Raw genomic sequence first — 12,911 nt, 5'->3', positions numbered from 1 at the left:
AGTTTGAAGCAGTTTAGATGAAGGTATTGCCTCTTCTCTTAATTTCTTGATCAAATTCAGACTTTATATTTAAATCAATAATGATTTATTGTAATGAAATTTACCCTCAGAATTGCTAGTCTTTTTTCCCCTAGTAGACTTAAATGCTATGTATTATAATTATGATGATTACTATTATTATATTTAATGTTAACATGAAAAAATGCAGATGTCTAAAATTTAATATTTTGGTGTTTGCTGTGTCCTGGTTTGTTGAAGGACAGAAACATTGTAACACTTTCCTCTTTTCTCCTTTTTTTTCAAACCTAGCTTACCTTTTCTGAAGCCATAAGAAACAAAGCCAGATTATCCATCACAGGGAGTGTGGGAGAAAACGGACGCGTATTGACTCCCGACTGCCCGAAGGCCGTGCATACTGGAACTGCAATTAGACAAAGTTCAGGATTGGCTGTAATTGCATCGGACCTACCATAAAAACCAAAAAAATAATCGAGTGCCTTAATCAAACTGTGTTGGTGACTGATGGGAACACAGCACAGACTGTAACGACATGGGAGTGTCATTGATGAACTAATAATTTGGCTGAGAAAGGGAAGTACGTCCAAATGCGCCAGACATCATCAGCAACAATGTGTGCATGAGCTCAGCTCGGAAACCCAAACTCAGATTTTATATCAGGAAAATTCATAATTTAGTTTTTGGGGGAGGGGGCTGGGAAGGGTGTATTAACAGCAACAAATTTCACTTGAGTGGACTTAAAACTAATAAGACTTGACAATTTAGCGCATTAAACTGTGAAGAACATGCTCAGAAAGGACAACATTTTGGTGTTTGTCTTGACAAAGAGAGAAAAATAGCTATAGAAGTCAATGAACATGCTAACCTGTGTCTCCAGAACATCAATATATACAATGGAAGAATACTCAGCTGTTCAGCTGTAGAAATGAATCACTAAACTGTGATAAGAAAATAATAAATATGTAAATCCTGTGAAAAAATAAAGAAATTATTTACATTTTCTTTGAAAAAAGAGGAATATTGAAACATGCTTGCTTTTTAACTGATGTAAATTCGGTAGAGGACAACACAATTCTTTTTTCTAACCATCTTAGGGAACAATTCATTGCAATAATTGATATAAAACGCCATCACTGTAATAAAATTCAGAGACTTTTTTTTTATAAAAGTTGTTGGTCATCCTCTTGTTTCCTGTTACCTTCATTCTGTTCCATCATTCCATGTTCCACAGATTTGCATCTGTCTAATACAAGAAACAAAATGATAAAATGTTTAGAGTACGTCATCAGTCTGCAGTGTAGAGTCAGAAGAGACTACGGGTCACTCATGTTACAGATATTATTTATAATCTTGTTCTGTGTAAGATACTGTGGTTTTTGTACCCACCAAAAAGAATAAAACAACAAACGTTCTTATAATATCGACAGAGCTTGAGTTGTTTTCTGATCATTAGGGATGTCACCTGAAAAATAGAATAAGGTGGTTCGTTTCTTACCACAGAATGCAGGACCTTATCGGAGACAGTCTGAGTCCCTGCACATTTGTGAAGTGCTTTTAAGTCCTTAGAGAGGAGGGACTTGAAGTATTGCCGTGATTATCCACTAGGTATTTTAGTACTAGTCACTAAAACCCTTTCTGAGAGGTTAGGGAACCATTTAGTGATAGGGTTTGTTCTCTGGGTAGGTCAAGGGATGAGATACCAGGGAGCAGGAAAGTACAAATTACAGTCTTTCAGAATGATGTGATCGATACAACATCTTGGTACCCAGCAACCTCGGTTTTCATCAGTCAGCCTTTCAGTGGCATGACAGGGAAAGGCTAGCAGGCACTGTTTGAATAAAAGCCAAATGTCAACAGGAGCAGGCATGTCTGTAGGTGCAAAGTTGTAGCAGGTGTCTTCTGCGATGGTCAGTCTCCTTGGCCACACTAGACACTGCAGTGGTCTCCAAATCCAGAGTACTACCACCAGTGTAACAGCTCCATGCCAGAGCCCAGACCGCAAATCAGACCAAACTTGGATTAATCATAGCTTCTAATGCCCTCGTGATTTCACCAGGCCCATGAGGGGTCATGTTCAGATGGCTCACATTTCACCAAAGCCTCCATGGCTGGTGCTTCTCTCAGCCCCTGGGGCTCCAGGCCCTCACCAAATGGAGTGTGGGCTCAGGGTGGAGCCAAACAATGACCAACCCTCAACAAATGCAGCAAAGGACAACCAAACAAAAGCACTACTGAGGTGATATCCTATGTGATACAGACATCTACGAAGTAGCAAAGCAGGTGTTAGCTTCAGTTGAGGTATCGACAATATAGATATGAATTTCTTACTCCAGACACCCTTTATACTCTAGACACCCTTTGTAGTTACTGGAGGGAAATAATGAATAAGAGTGAATGACTTTATCTTAAAGTAGACATTAAAACATCAAACTGCTGAATCACAGAAGCAGAGCCTATATCTTTCCACTGACTATAATCTAGGCTGAGGGCGACCGGTTCTTATACAGAGCTTGACAGTGCAGGCAAAGGTGAAAATAAGATGATGCTTACCCCTAAGGCACAATGACTACAAAGTGTGCAGAGAAAAAGACACATAACACTACAATGAATCACTGTGACTAAACTTACTTTATATCCTTGGTTTACTGGCATGTTTAGCTCATTCATGAGTTACTGTGATATGTTTGTGTTTCTGTGGCCAGAATGGCGAGTTGTCTGTTTTTTCTCCTGTTTGAGTAAAGCTGGGAGCTCCCTCTCAGACTTCTTTTTACAGCTGAATTTAAAAAGCAACTTTCAGGGTTTTTGGTTTTTGTTTTTGTTTTTGTTTAAAGAAAAAAAGAGTGTTTGTCTTCATTTTTCATAGAGTAACATATTAGAGGCTGAACAGATTGGGAGTCTGAGCGTGAAGAATGCTATCTGTTTTGTTCTACGGTGTATGTCTGTTTTTCCAGGAGCTCGTCTTCATCCTTTCCTCGTTCAGGACTGTGAGCAGTGCCAGTGCTGTCCTGGGATATTTTACTGTCTTCCAGTGTTACTCCTCTTACATGCTGCCCTGTCTCTTTAATGCATTACATTTATTTTTCACCTTCAGTAAACAGCCCATCACTGCAGTTAGGAATGTCACTCCATGGACCCCATTCTTCATTGTCTAAGTCAGGTTTTCACTTGGCAACGAGGCCCCCAAGTCCCTTGAGATGTCTTGTCCAGTGCCGGTAACTATCGAGGATCCCCACCGAGAGGATTCACAGTCGAGCAGCATGAGCAATGCAACCGCCGAGCAGCGTGGCCATGGAGTGGCGTGACCCACCAAGGGCATCCGGCCAGCAGCCCAGGGGGGGAATCGCCGCATCCTCTCACCACTTCCAAGCCTCGTCCTTGGCAAGGGAACGCTTTGCTCCAAGAAAACTTGGTCAGATGAGGTGAAGAAGAGACTGTGACTTTGCTTGATGCCTGTCATAAAATACCACAGATATAAAATTTAAAAAAAAAAAAGAAAACTAGATGCAAAAATGCCACAGCAGAGAGAGTTGACTAGAATTCAGGTGATTGAGAAAGCAATCTCAGGGCATCCGTCTGCTCTCTCCACAGCAGCTTACTCTGTTGTCTTATTCCAAGGGGGTAACCACTGCCTGACTATGACCATCTTCACATATCTATCTTAGCTGCCCCTCAGACACTTCTTCTTTTGCCTTTCCCTCTTCTCCTGAAATACCCATTTCTCGCTCCTCTCTATATCTTCGCCCCGTCCTTTTGAAGATCAGTGCGAGAAGTCACCCTCCTCCCTTGTGCGGGAAATATGACCCAAAGGAGGAGAACTCTTCCTCAGGTCAGGTTCATTTTTTTTCCAGTCCTCCAGAGGGGCTGAGGCTCTGTCATTAGATCAGGGCTGCTCCAAGGCGCTGAGAAGCAGCAGTGCAGCTCCTGGCAGCTGCGGGGCTGCATCCCGCCCTCCCGGCACAGCAGTCTCAGCTCTCCTCCATCCCCCCGCCTTGCTCTTTCTTCGGCCACCTCCATCTAGCAGCTTCATGGCAATCACTGGCTCAAAGGGAGAAAAAATAAACAATTGAAGCTACTGATTAAAGGGGACTTAATATTGAGGCATTAACTCAAATATCGTCCACATTTTTCCAAGATTTTGCCCTCAAAAAGAATACAGACAACAGAACCTGACCCATTTTCCTTCACATAGGATCTGACGCCACTTGGGATGCCCCAGGCCATGCTGCCTGGCCTCCAGCTACAGGTCCAAAAAGTGCCCTATCAACCTTGAGTCCTACCTGCCAGTTCCAAAGGTATCTCAATCACCATGGAGAATCAGAAAGAGGACAGGATAGCCACATGGGGGCAAATGAATTGAGTCTAATCAAAAGAATGATTTTGATCAACTGAAGGCTCATTTCTGCTGCATAAACCTAGGCATTTACAGTCACTAGAAATGCCTTTAAGTATCCAACCTGGCCTCCTAGTGCCAGTCCATAAAAGCATGAGTCTCCTGTAGATCCTGGGTCAGACAAAAGAGCCCCATGCAGATGTCTTAGATGGCCTAAGGCGTCTCAAATGGACCAGGTACCTGAGCAGAGGAACTGAATTGTGTCCTATAGTCTGTTCAGCTGTTCAGTTGTTTTCAAGCCTCCATACTCCATTGACTAGGTCACCATGGAGTATGAAAAGGTCTTAGACACATAGTTTTCCTATAGATATCTACATTTAGCTATCTTAATCTTGAACTGAATGCTATATGTATTTACCTGCCTCTAAAATAATTTCAGTTTTGATGTAATCAAGTGCAACTATTAACAATACTTACAACAATACTAGACTTCTCTGCAGAATAAGTGTCCTCTGAGCTGGTGTGAATCATACTGTAGGACAAGCCTCCTTTCGTGTTCACTCTTATATTAGTTGGTTTTCATTCTACACATTCAAACCTCCCACTCTGGTGGTGTATTCTATTAAACACCTATTAAATTCAAAATCAGTACAGACTTGCTGGGTTATCTGAGGACCTCACATGCAAAATTAGTCTTACACAACCACTTGTTATTGCTGAATTTCACCTAGAGACTATCCTGGGAGCTGAATGCACGTGTTCTGAGTTGAATTTGCCTCAGTACAATTGAAAACAGCCTGGGGAAAGCAGTACAGCTTTATACAACTGGTTGTAATCATTGTGTGAGGTGAAGGAAGAGAGTGGTACCTGTTCACCTCTGTTCCTTCGTAATTCTGTACTGGCTTCTGACAGGATGTCAGAATGAAGAGCAAATATTCTTTAATTTGGTGTAGAAACTCCAGTGTTTTTCTGCCATCTCTCTGCCAAAGTGTAAGCAGACCTTCATCCATGACTAGGCAATTAGAGCGGAAGGGAGATCCTAAAGCTCTCAGCTGGCAGAATGTACCTACTACACTGATGTCAAAACCAAGAAAAGAAGGGCAGCCTGCAAGGAGCTGCAGAGCTTTGTTGTAGACATGGATTAATTAACACCGTTACAACAAAATCTGTAATTGTCATGTGACAGCCAGTTAAACTTCAGCTGGAATGTGTAAGGGTAAGAAGTCACCAGTGGAATTATAAATAGAAATTTAGAGTCACTTCCTTTTCTAAATGAGAAGAGTGCCACAGATTCCAAAAAACTTATTGATTTCATAACAATTGCATGTAAGGTCAGGCAAGCTGAAACTAGTAAATAAGAATCATAGAATAACTTAGATTGGAAGGGACCTCTGGAGGTCATCTGCACCAAAATCTCATTTAAAGCAGGTTCAGCTTTGAAGTTAGATCCAACTTCAAAGTTTGAGAGGCTTCTCAGGGTTAGTCCTATCAAAATTTTAGTATCTCCAATGTTGACATTGCATAACCTCTTTGGGCAACCTCTTCCAAGTTCTGACCCTCAATATTTTCCTAAGTTCAAAATTTTCCTTAAAATTTTTTTTTGCTCTGCATTGAGAGCAGATTCAAATGCAGCAACACATATTCCAAGCTGCTTACTTAAATGCAAATGTGTATTTGTGTAACCAAGAATCTGGATGATCTGTTAGATTGACTAAGGCACGCTGTCACCATACTTCAGAGGAGCATGCACTGCTGGCAGCCTTTCCTTATGGCTAAAAAGAGGATTCACTTTCATAGCTCATCAATCCATCATCTTCCATTAGCACCAAGGAACCATACCCTGAATGTCTTTTTAAAGTGATATATCTCTAATAGGTCTAAAGATGTTCAACAAGGCTAAACTGTTAAAGTGGACTTTAAAGTGCTTTAAGATTAACTATATATTTTCCTATAGACTTTGAAAAAAATTCTATGACTTCTCAAGTTATTGTGTATTTTAGCTATTCCTGTAAGGATTCCAGTACTAAGACCCTGATTCTACCCAGCCTTATACCTGATACTAATTATTTAAATTTATGCAAAATTGATGTAAAAATGCAACCACTAGTATGGATGAAAAGATCTGATCTGGTGAGATTTTTAAACCTATTTTGGTCTACTTTTGTAGAAGTTTCAGGGAATTTGGAAAGCACAAGACTGTAGCAGTTCAAATCCAATAACTTCTTTAAAAGAGTCTTTTTACACATTACAGTAGTCATCAAGTCCATAACAGTGTAACGGAGGTGGTGTCTTCCCTTCTTCCGCCATGCCAAGGTATGTGAGAGACTTTCCATGCTTTGGTGAGCAGACTGCAAGACTGCAAAAATTAATTTTTTGCCTGTATTGTAAAAGGAACACTGTTATATTCTGGTTACCTGCAATACTGTCAATTGCTAGAATTTCCCTAACACTTGATTCTAAAAAAAACTATAAGGAAAAAAAAAGCTTTTTTGGCTAAAGGACAGAATCAATATTCTTTAAAAAATTAATCTGTTAAAAGCTCTATCACAAAGGTTAAGAAATAACTGCTGGAAAGGCTATAGAAATGTCATGGTTTAACCCCAGTCAGCAACTAAGCACCACACAGCTGCTCGCTCACCCTCCCCACCCCTGGCAGAAGTAAGAAAACCAGGACAAGAAAATTCAATGGCATTCTAAGAACATCTGATGATACTTGCGGTGACACTTACTAACTTCAGATATCTCCAAAGTAACTATCTAGGAACTTGTAAGATGCAGTATATCTGACTGATTTTAGACGACTGTTTGTGGGTGAGAAAGTCATGCCCTATCAATCTTTTCTGGGTTTTGTTGATGAAGACAACCAAGTGTGACTAATTCACATGTTGACATTTACACAAGATGTCTACACTTGGCCAGGTGACTCCTACTCGTGGTGACCTAAGTTCAGCCACCACATTGTGAAATAGAGTGAGACTAGCTCTGATCGCAACATGAATCAGACAAGGAGACAAGGACAGAGTTGCTACCATCACCTTCGAAGTGCATGTTTATGACCTTCAGCTTCACAGTATCTGATGCCTGGAGGTCTGTTGTTTGCCACTCTATGTGTAAACACACTACTTTGGACTCCCTGCTGTTCTCATAGTTGCTATTTAGATAACACCAGCCCCTCAAGATGACTGCTTTCCCTCATCTCCAAAAGATTATGTTGGTTGGTACACATTTTGTGTTGGAATGGTTGGTTGGTCGGATCCAGAGGGTAGTGGTCAACGGCTCAATGTCCAGATGGAGAACTGGTGACAAGTGGTGTCCCACAGGGGTCTGTATTGGGACCAGTACTGTTTAATATCTTCATCAATGACATAGACAGTGGGATCGAGTGCACCCTCAGCAAGTTTGCAGAAGACACCAAGCTGAGTGGTGTGGTCGACACACCTGAGGGACAGGATGCCATCCAGAGGGACCTGGACAAGCTCGAGAAGTGGGCCTGTGTGAACCTCATGAGATTCAACAAGGCCAAGTGCAGGGTCCTGCACCTGGGTTGGGGCAACCCCCGGTATCAATACAGGCTGGGGGATGAAGGGATTGAAAGCAGCCCTGCCGAGAAGGACCTGGGGGGTACTGGTGGATGAAAAGCTGGACATGAGCCGACAATGTGCGCTCACAGCCCAGAAGGCCAACCGTATCCTGGGCTGCATCAAAAGAAGCGAGACCAGCAGGTCAAGGGACGTGATTCTGCCCCTCTCCTCTGCTCTGGTGAGACCCCACCTGGAGTCCTGCGTCCAGCTCTGGAGCCCTCAGCACAAGAAAGACATGGACCTGTTGGATCGGGTCCAGAGGAGGGCCACAAAAATGATCAGCAGGGTGGAACGCCTCTCCTATGAAGAAAGGCTGAGAGAGTTGGGGTTACAGGTGGCAGGTCGGTACAGCCATCTTGAGGACCTCTGGAGGTACAAGGCAACTCTCTCTGTGCATTTCATTACAGCAGGAACTTGTACCTGCATCTCCTACACCTCAAGTGAGTTAACTAACTATTGGCAATACAGAAATTTCCATGTTCATACTTAATTCTTCACACCAAGTGGAACGTCTACAGAAGAAACCCCAGCCAGGGGCAGGCCAGTTTCGATCCTTATCACTGGGATTATTTCATGGAGCAGACCCAAGACAAATAAATTGAAAATATATTAAAAATAGATCATTTATATAGAGACTAGGTATAAGAGTTCACTTAATTTCTTAATATAGGCAATATTTAAAACTAACTCTAATACAAAGCAATAAAAACTTCACTGTATGAAACATTGAATTGCATCATTCCCAAAGAAAATGAACAAAAAAAAGCTTCATTTTAAAACAAGCAATTATCACTCTGAATAATGTTAAGAAGGAATGCCTGGTGTTTCTCTAGGACGTTTCTGAGTACAAGGGAGCTGTAGCAACCCTCAGGAAGGAGGCTGTCAGACGGGTTGAGTTACACTGATAACCATGTCAGATTAAGTTAGGTTTGATATTTTCCAAGTGTGCGATCAGTCGCTGAAGGCTCTGAAGTGGCAAGCGTGATGCAATTGAGTCTGGAATACTGACGGAGTTCCAGAGCAGAAAGGGAGGTTTCTTTCTTAAACATGCAGGCACAACTTCTAGCCTGCCTCCTCTTACTCCGCATCAAACAGAATCAGGGTCAGGAGAGAGGGTGCAGTTAAGGTCACTGCTTTCAGACAGATTTCTTAGTGCTCAGAAGACAGGATCTGATGTGGAAATGCTGCTGCTTTCTTCTTCTCCCATTTTATTTGGTCACAGGGGACATGCAAAGCCTGAAAGAAGACTGTAAGACATCCGAGCTATTAGCATGTGGACCTGATAGGATTTGGTCCATCATGCTTACCTACTTCCCCCTCCATTCAGACCTGACCACCTGATTATCACATCCCCTGTTAGGACTTGAAAATCAGGAGTCACTGTGACATTAAATTAACCTAGGAAAAAAATAGACAAGCATTAACCTTTTCCTTCTACTCTTGGCAAACTCTGTGGCACGTTTCCATAGATAAATCATAGGAGTGCTGGCCCAGAGAGGAAATGGGCTGAGACTTTCACTCAGCATTGTTGTCACTGTGTCATTTTCTGAAGGCCATTGAAGCTCTTTGGGACTGTGTGGTAGTATAGCATTAGCAATTTGTGGTCAACCTGAAAAAAGGTCTCTGGAGATTTAATGTTCCCACAAGGCAACCGAGGCCAGTCAGCATAATGAAAGTGAAGTCCACCCAAACCAGAGTCATATTATCTCCTTACAAGTCTCAGTAATGGTCATACAAGCCACACACAAGTCACTTGGTGTGCTGTTCATCTGCCCACTTGTGGATCAGCAAACCAGAGGAGTAGAAAGCCCTTTTCTCGGGTGCTTTGCTCCAGCTCCCGCTTCTGGCCCCATCCTTTCTCCTCCCTGCTCCCTGCTGGCCTACCCTGGCCCTTTTCCCTGTCTGTGAGACTCTAGAGTAGCATCCTGCCCTGTCAGGCATCAATGGGCTATAGCTAGCGAGGAGGAAAGGGACTGATGAAAATGGAAATTTGAATGGGCAAGTTGTGGGCCTGTTCTTCTGGTCACTCTCTGGTGGCCTTTCCTACTCGCAGCTCTCCTGCGTCCCACACACCTGCTCAGCTCTTTCCTTATTTCGAGCCCTACAACAGCGCTGGCCTCTGGCATTTTCCTGCCAGAACTCCCTCCATCAAAGCCTGGCTCACCCCTCTGTCATGAACTTCCTTCCCTGTCCCAAATTCTTCCACCTTCACTCTCCTACACCAAACCCCTAGGCTTTCTCCCATCCATTGGGGTTTCTTCCACTGTTGCAGCAGCTTGAATAGCTTCTCTGTGCCAAGGTGCCTTGTTTCATCCCCGTTGAAGGTTGTGATCTTGTCACCACCCAGCCCGCTCTTTTGAGGCAATATAGTATCTCCAGTTCTCCATGACAGCTAACAGCAGACTAACTTGTAAACCTCAGACGGGTTACACTGTTGTCCCCAGGACTCTTCCCAACTGAACCACATCCATCATGAAGTCCCATACCGAAAACTGCCTCCAGCTCAGGCCTGATGAGTGGGCACAATCAATTAAAGCACAAGGATTCCTTTATGTACATTGCAGACAGTATTCCTAAATTTGATATTTATTTTATCCGCAGGAGTATGAGGATGTTGGTGCATTTCCTTCCTGATTTTTTGCAGTAAAGCTGCAGAGCCACTCATCCTTCATTCATCATTTCTGTAGCAGATGACTCCTACTTAAGTATACAGTTTTGCATTTGTCCACCTTAAATTGCATTCAATTTTTTCTATACTATTTCTCCAGTGTGTTAGCTCCATATAAAATTTTTCAACAGTTCATACTATATGGAAAAGAATAAAGGAAAAAGGAAAGACAGAACATGTTTTAATACTGAGAAATATTATTTCCTTATGACTATTTACCAGCTGTAGTGCTATTAATATTTAATACAGCTGATTAATTTTCAAAAGTTTTCTTGTTAAAATGGTGATTTCCTGCAAAACATATTGCAGAAAGGCTGCATTTAAAGTCATTACTTCAGAACTATTTTCAAAATGATGGTAATTCAATGTTTTTGTGACATTACCAACAGACTATGTTAGGTTGTTATAGTGACAGAAGTGATGTGATGACTTCATGGAAGCTAGTGACATTACGATGACAGTTTGGGAACAGTTGCTTCATTTATGAGCTTGGCTTTGAAGAAAAAAGACAGATGAAGATTTGTAAATCTAAAGCTTCTCTGTATATAAAATGCCAAATATCCTAACTTCCCTCTGACTAAATCTACAGCTGAAAGAAGATAAATATTTCAACAGTACTTCCTCAGGCCCACTTACTGTAATATCCATTAGGAAAATAAGATTTATACCCACACATTAAGTTTATAATATGGGATAACCACCACATTTTAGTAAAGGGGATATATCTGAACGGTTTCCCAGTAGGTGGAAAGCAGAAGAGATAATTTCTAGGCAGGAGAACATGTTTTTGTTTTCAGGTTAGGTATGAAGTCATCAATCAGAAAACTTTCTCTTCTGTTTTTGAATCAGCCCTCTTGGATAAATGCTAAAATTAACTTTAAAAAAAAAATTATTATTCAGTAAAATGATGCTAAGACAAAAGATGTCCCTTTCTAGAACATCCTTTCTTATGCTCTTTGTCAGAAGAAAGAAGAGGAAAGAAAAAGATTTGTACATTTTCCAACTGTGGTATTGAAAATTTGTACAGACCATCAGCACATGAATAAATGCCACTGAGCAACATTTCAGTCAATGTGAATACTGGTGTCAGCCCACAATAAAAATAATGAAAAAATGCCAAACTCCACAGTTCCAGCTACCATTAATGTCAAACAGAAAGATGCGCAAATGAAACAGGAACAAAAAAAGAACTGTAGCAGTATTCACAAAAATGGCAATACTTGGAGAAAGTCCTTGGAATGAGACGTAGAAAGGCCAAATCTTTTGTACCGAGCTGTCGCTAGTGGTCAAGGAGAAATCCAAACATCTTGTTAGAACAAATCCAATGGAAGACCATTGGAAGGAAATTGAGAGCATCTCCGGAAACACCAAGTCAAGATTTGTGTACAAAAGCTTGAAGGGGACACAGAGCCAGTGAAAGGACAAGGTGCAGTGGACAGAGTTGCAACAGCAGAAATTCAAGTTAGACATTTGCAAACAAATGTTTCACAGAGCGGTTGGTCAAGCATGCAGGCAGGCTGCTCAGAGGGGCTGTGGAGCTTCCATTCTCAGAGATATTTAGAAGTTGCTGGACATGGTCCTGAGCAACCTGATCTAACACTGAAGTGGAATGTCCCAGCTTTGAGTGGGGGTTGGTACAGAAACTTGCAATGGCCTTGAGCCTTATGCAAGTTAAACACTATTCTGAAAACGTTATTCAGTGGAGGACTGTTTCCTTCCTGACACTGTCTCTGCAACATGAAACAGTATTGTTGCTAGACTGGACAAGCTTGAGAAAGATTGAAACAGTTGTCTGGTGGCCAAGCAGCTCCTACATAGAGAACTAAAGAGAAAAAGGAAGCATGACTGTCCAAAATGAGACTTTGGGACCACACTAAAAGTATTCAGTAAGTGCAACTTTCTGACTTTTGAACCCTTTGCAGCCAATGTGGCAGCAATGAGTCAGAAAGATGAGGGAAGAAACAAGTTTCCTGGGACAGAAGGAACAGGTTGCTGAGCAGGAGGAGGAGGTTCATGCTAAGCACGTGAGGCAGCAGTGTGTGCTGGGAGATGATGTGAAGGGTGCGATTTAAGGTGCCGATCATGCACAAACTTTAATAGTCACCTGCACACCCACAGATCCTGAATCACTCATCCCAGTGGGGAACTGGCATCCTCACCAAGGAGTATTCATGTCTGGTAAATGAATAGTATTAAAAAGATGAGACCATATATTAAACCCTTGCTCCTTATAATGCCCTGCTTTCCCATATCCTCCTTGCTCTCATCTGTTCCTTTCATGACCAGGTACCACCTATTTCCCAAATCTCTTCCA

The 12,911-nt window shown here is 42.0% G+C and overlaps 1 protein-coding gene across 2 annotated transcripts in view; it reads left to right on the top strand.

Moving 5' to 3' along the window:
• The window catches only part of LOC104073558 (glutamate receptor 4), a 50,109-nt gene extending 48,663 nt beyond the window's left edge, over positions 1-1,446 (top strand). For both annotated transcript variants that reach the window (XM_009573387.1, XM_009573379.1), the window contains exon 6: positions 310-1,446. In XM_009573387.1, the coding sequence (XP_009571682.1) occupies positions 310-474 (165 nt within the window). In that variant the 3' untranslated portion in view covers positions 475-1,446. The remainder of the gene's footprint in view (positions 1-309) is intronic.
• The last annotated feature ends 11,465 nt before the right edge of the window (positions 1,447-12,911 follow it).

Source organism: Fulmarus glacialis, unplaced genomic scaffold (genome assembly GCF_000690835.1).
Source record: "Fulmarus glacialis isolate BGI_N327 unplaced genomic scaffold, ASM69083v1 scaffold6290, whole genome shotgun sequence".
Taxonomy (NCBI): Eukaryota; Metazoa; Chordata; class Aves; order Procellariiformes; family Procellariidae; genus Fulmarus; species Fulmarus glacialis.
This window is presented reverse-complemented; position numbering and strand designations above follow the sequence as displayed.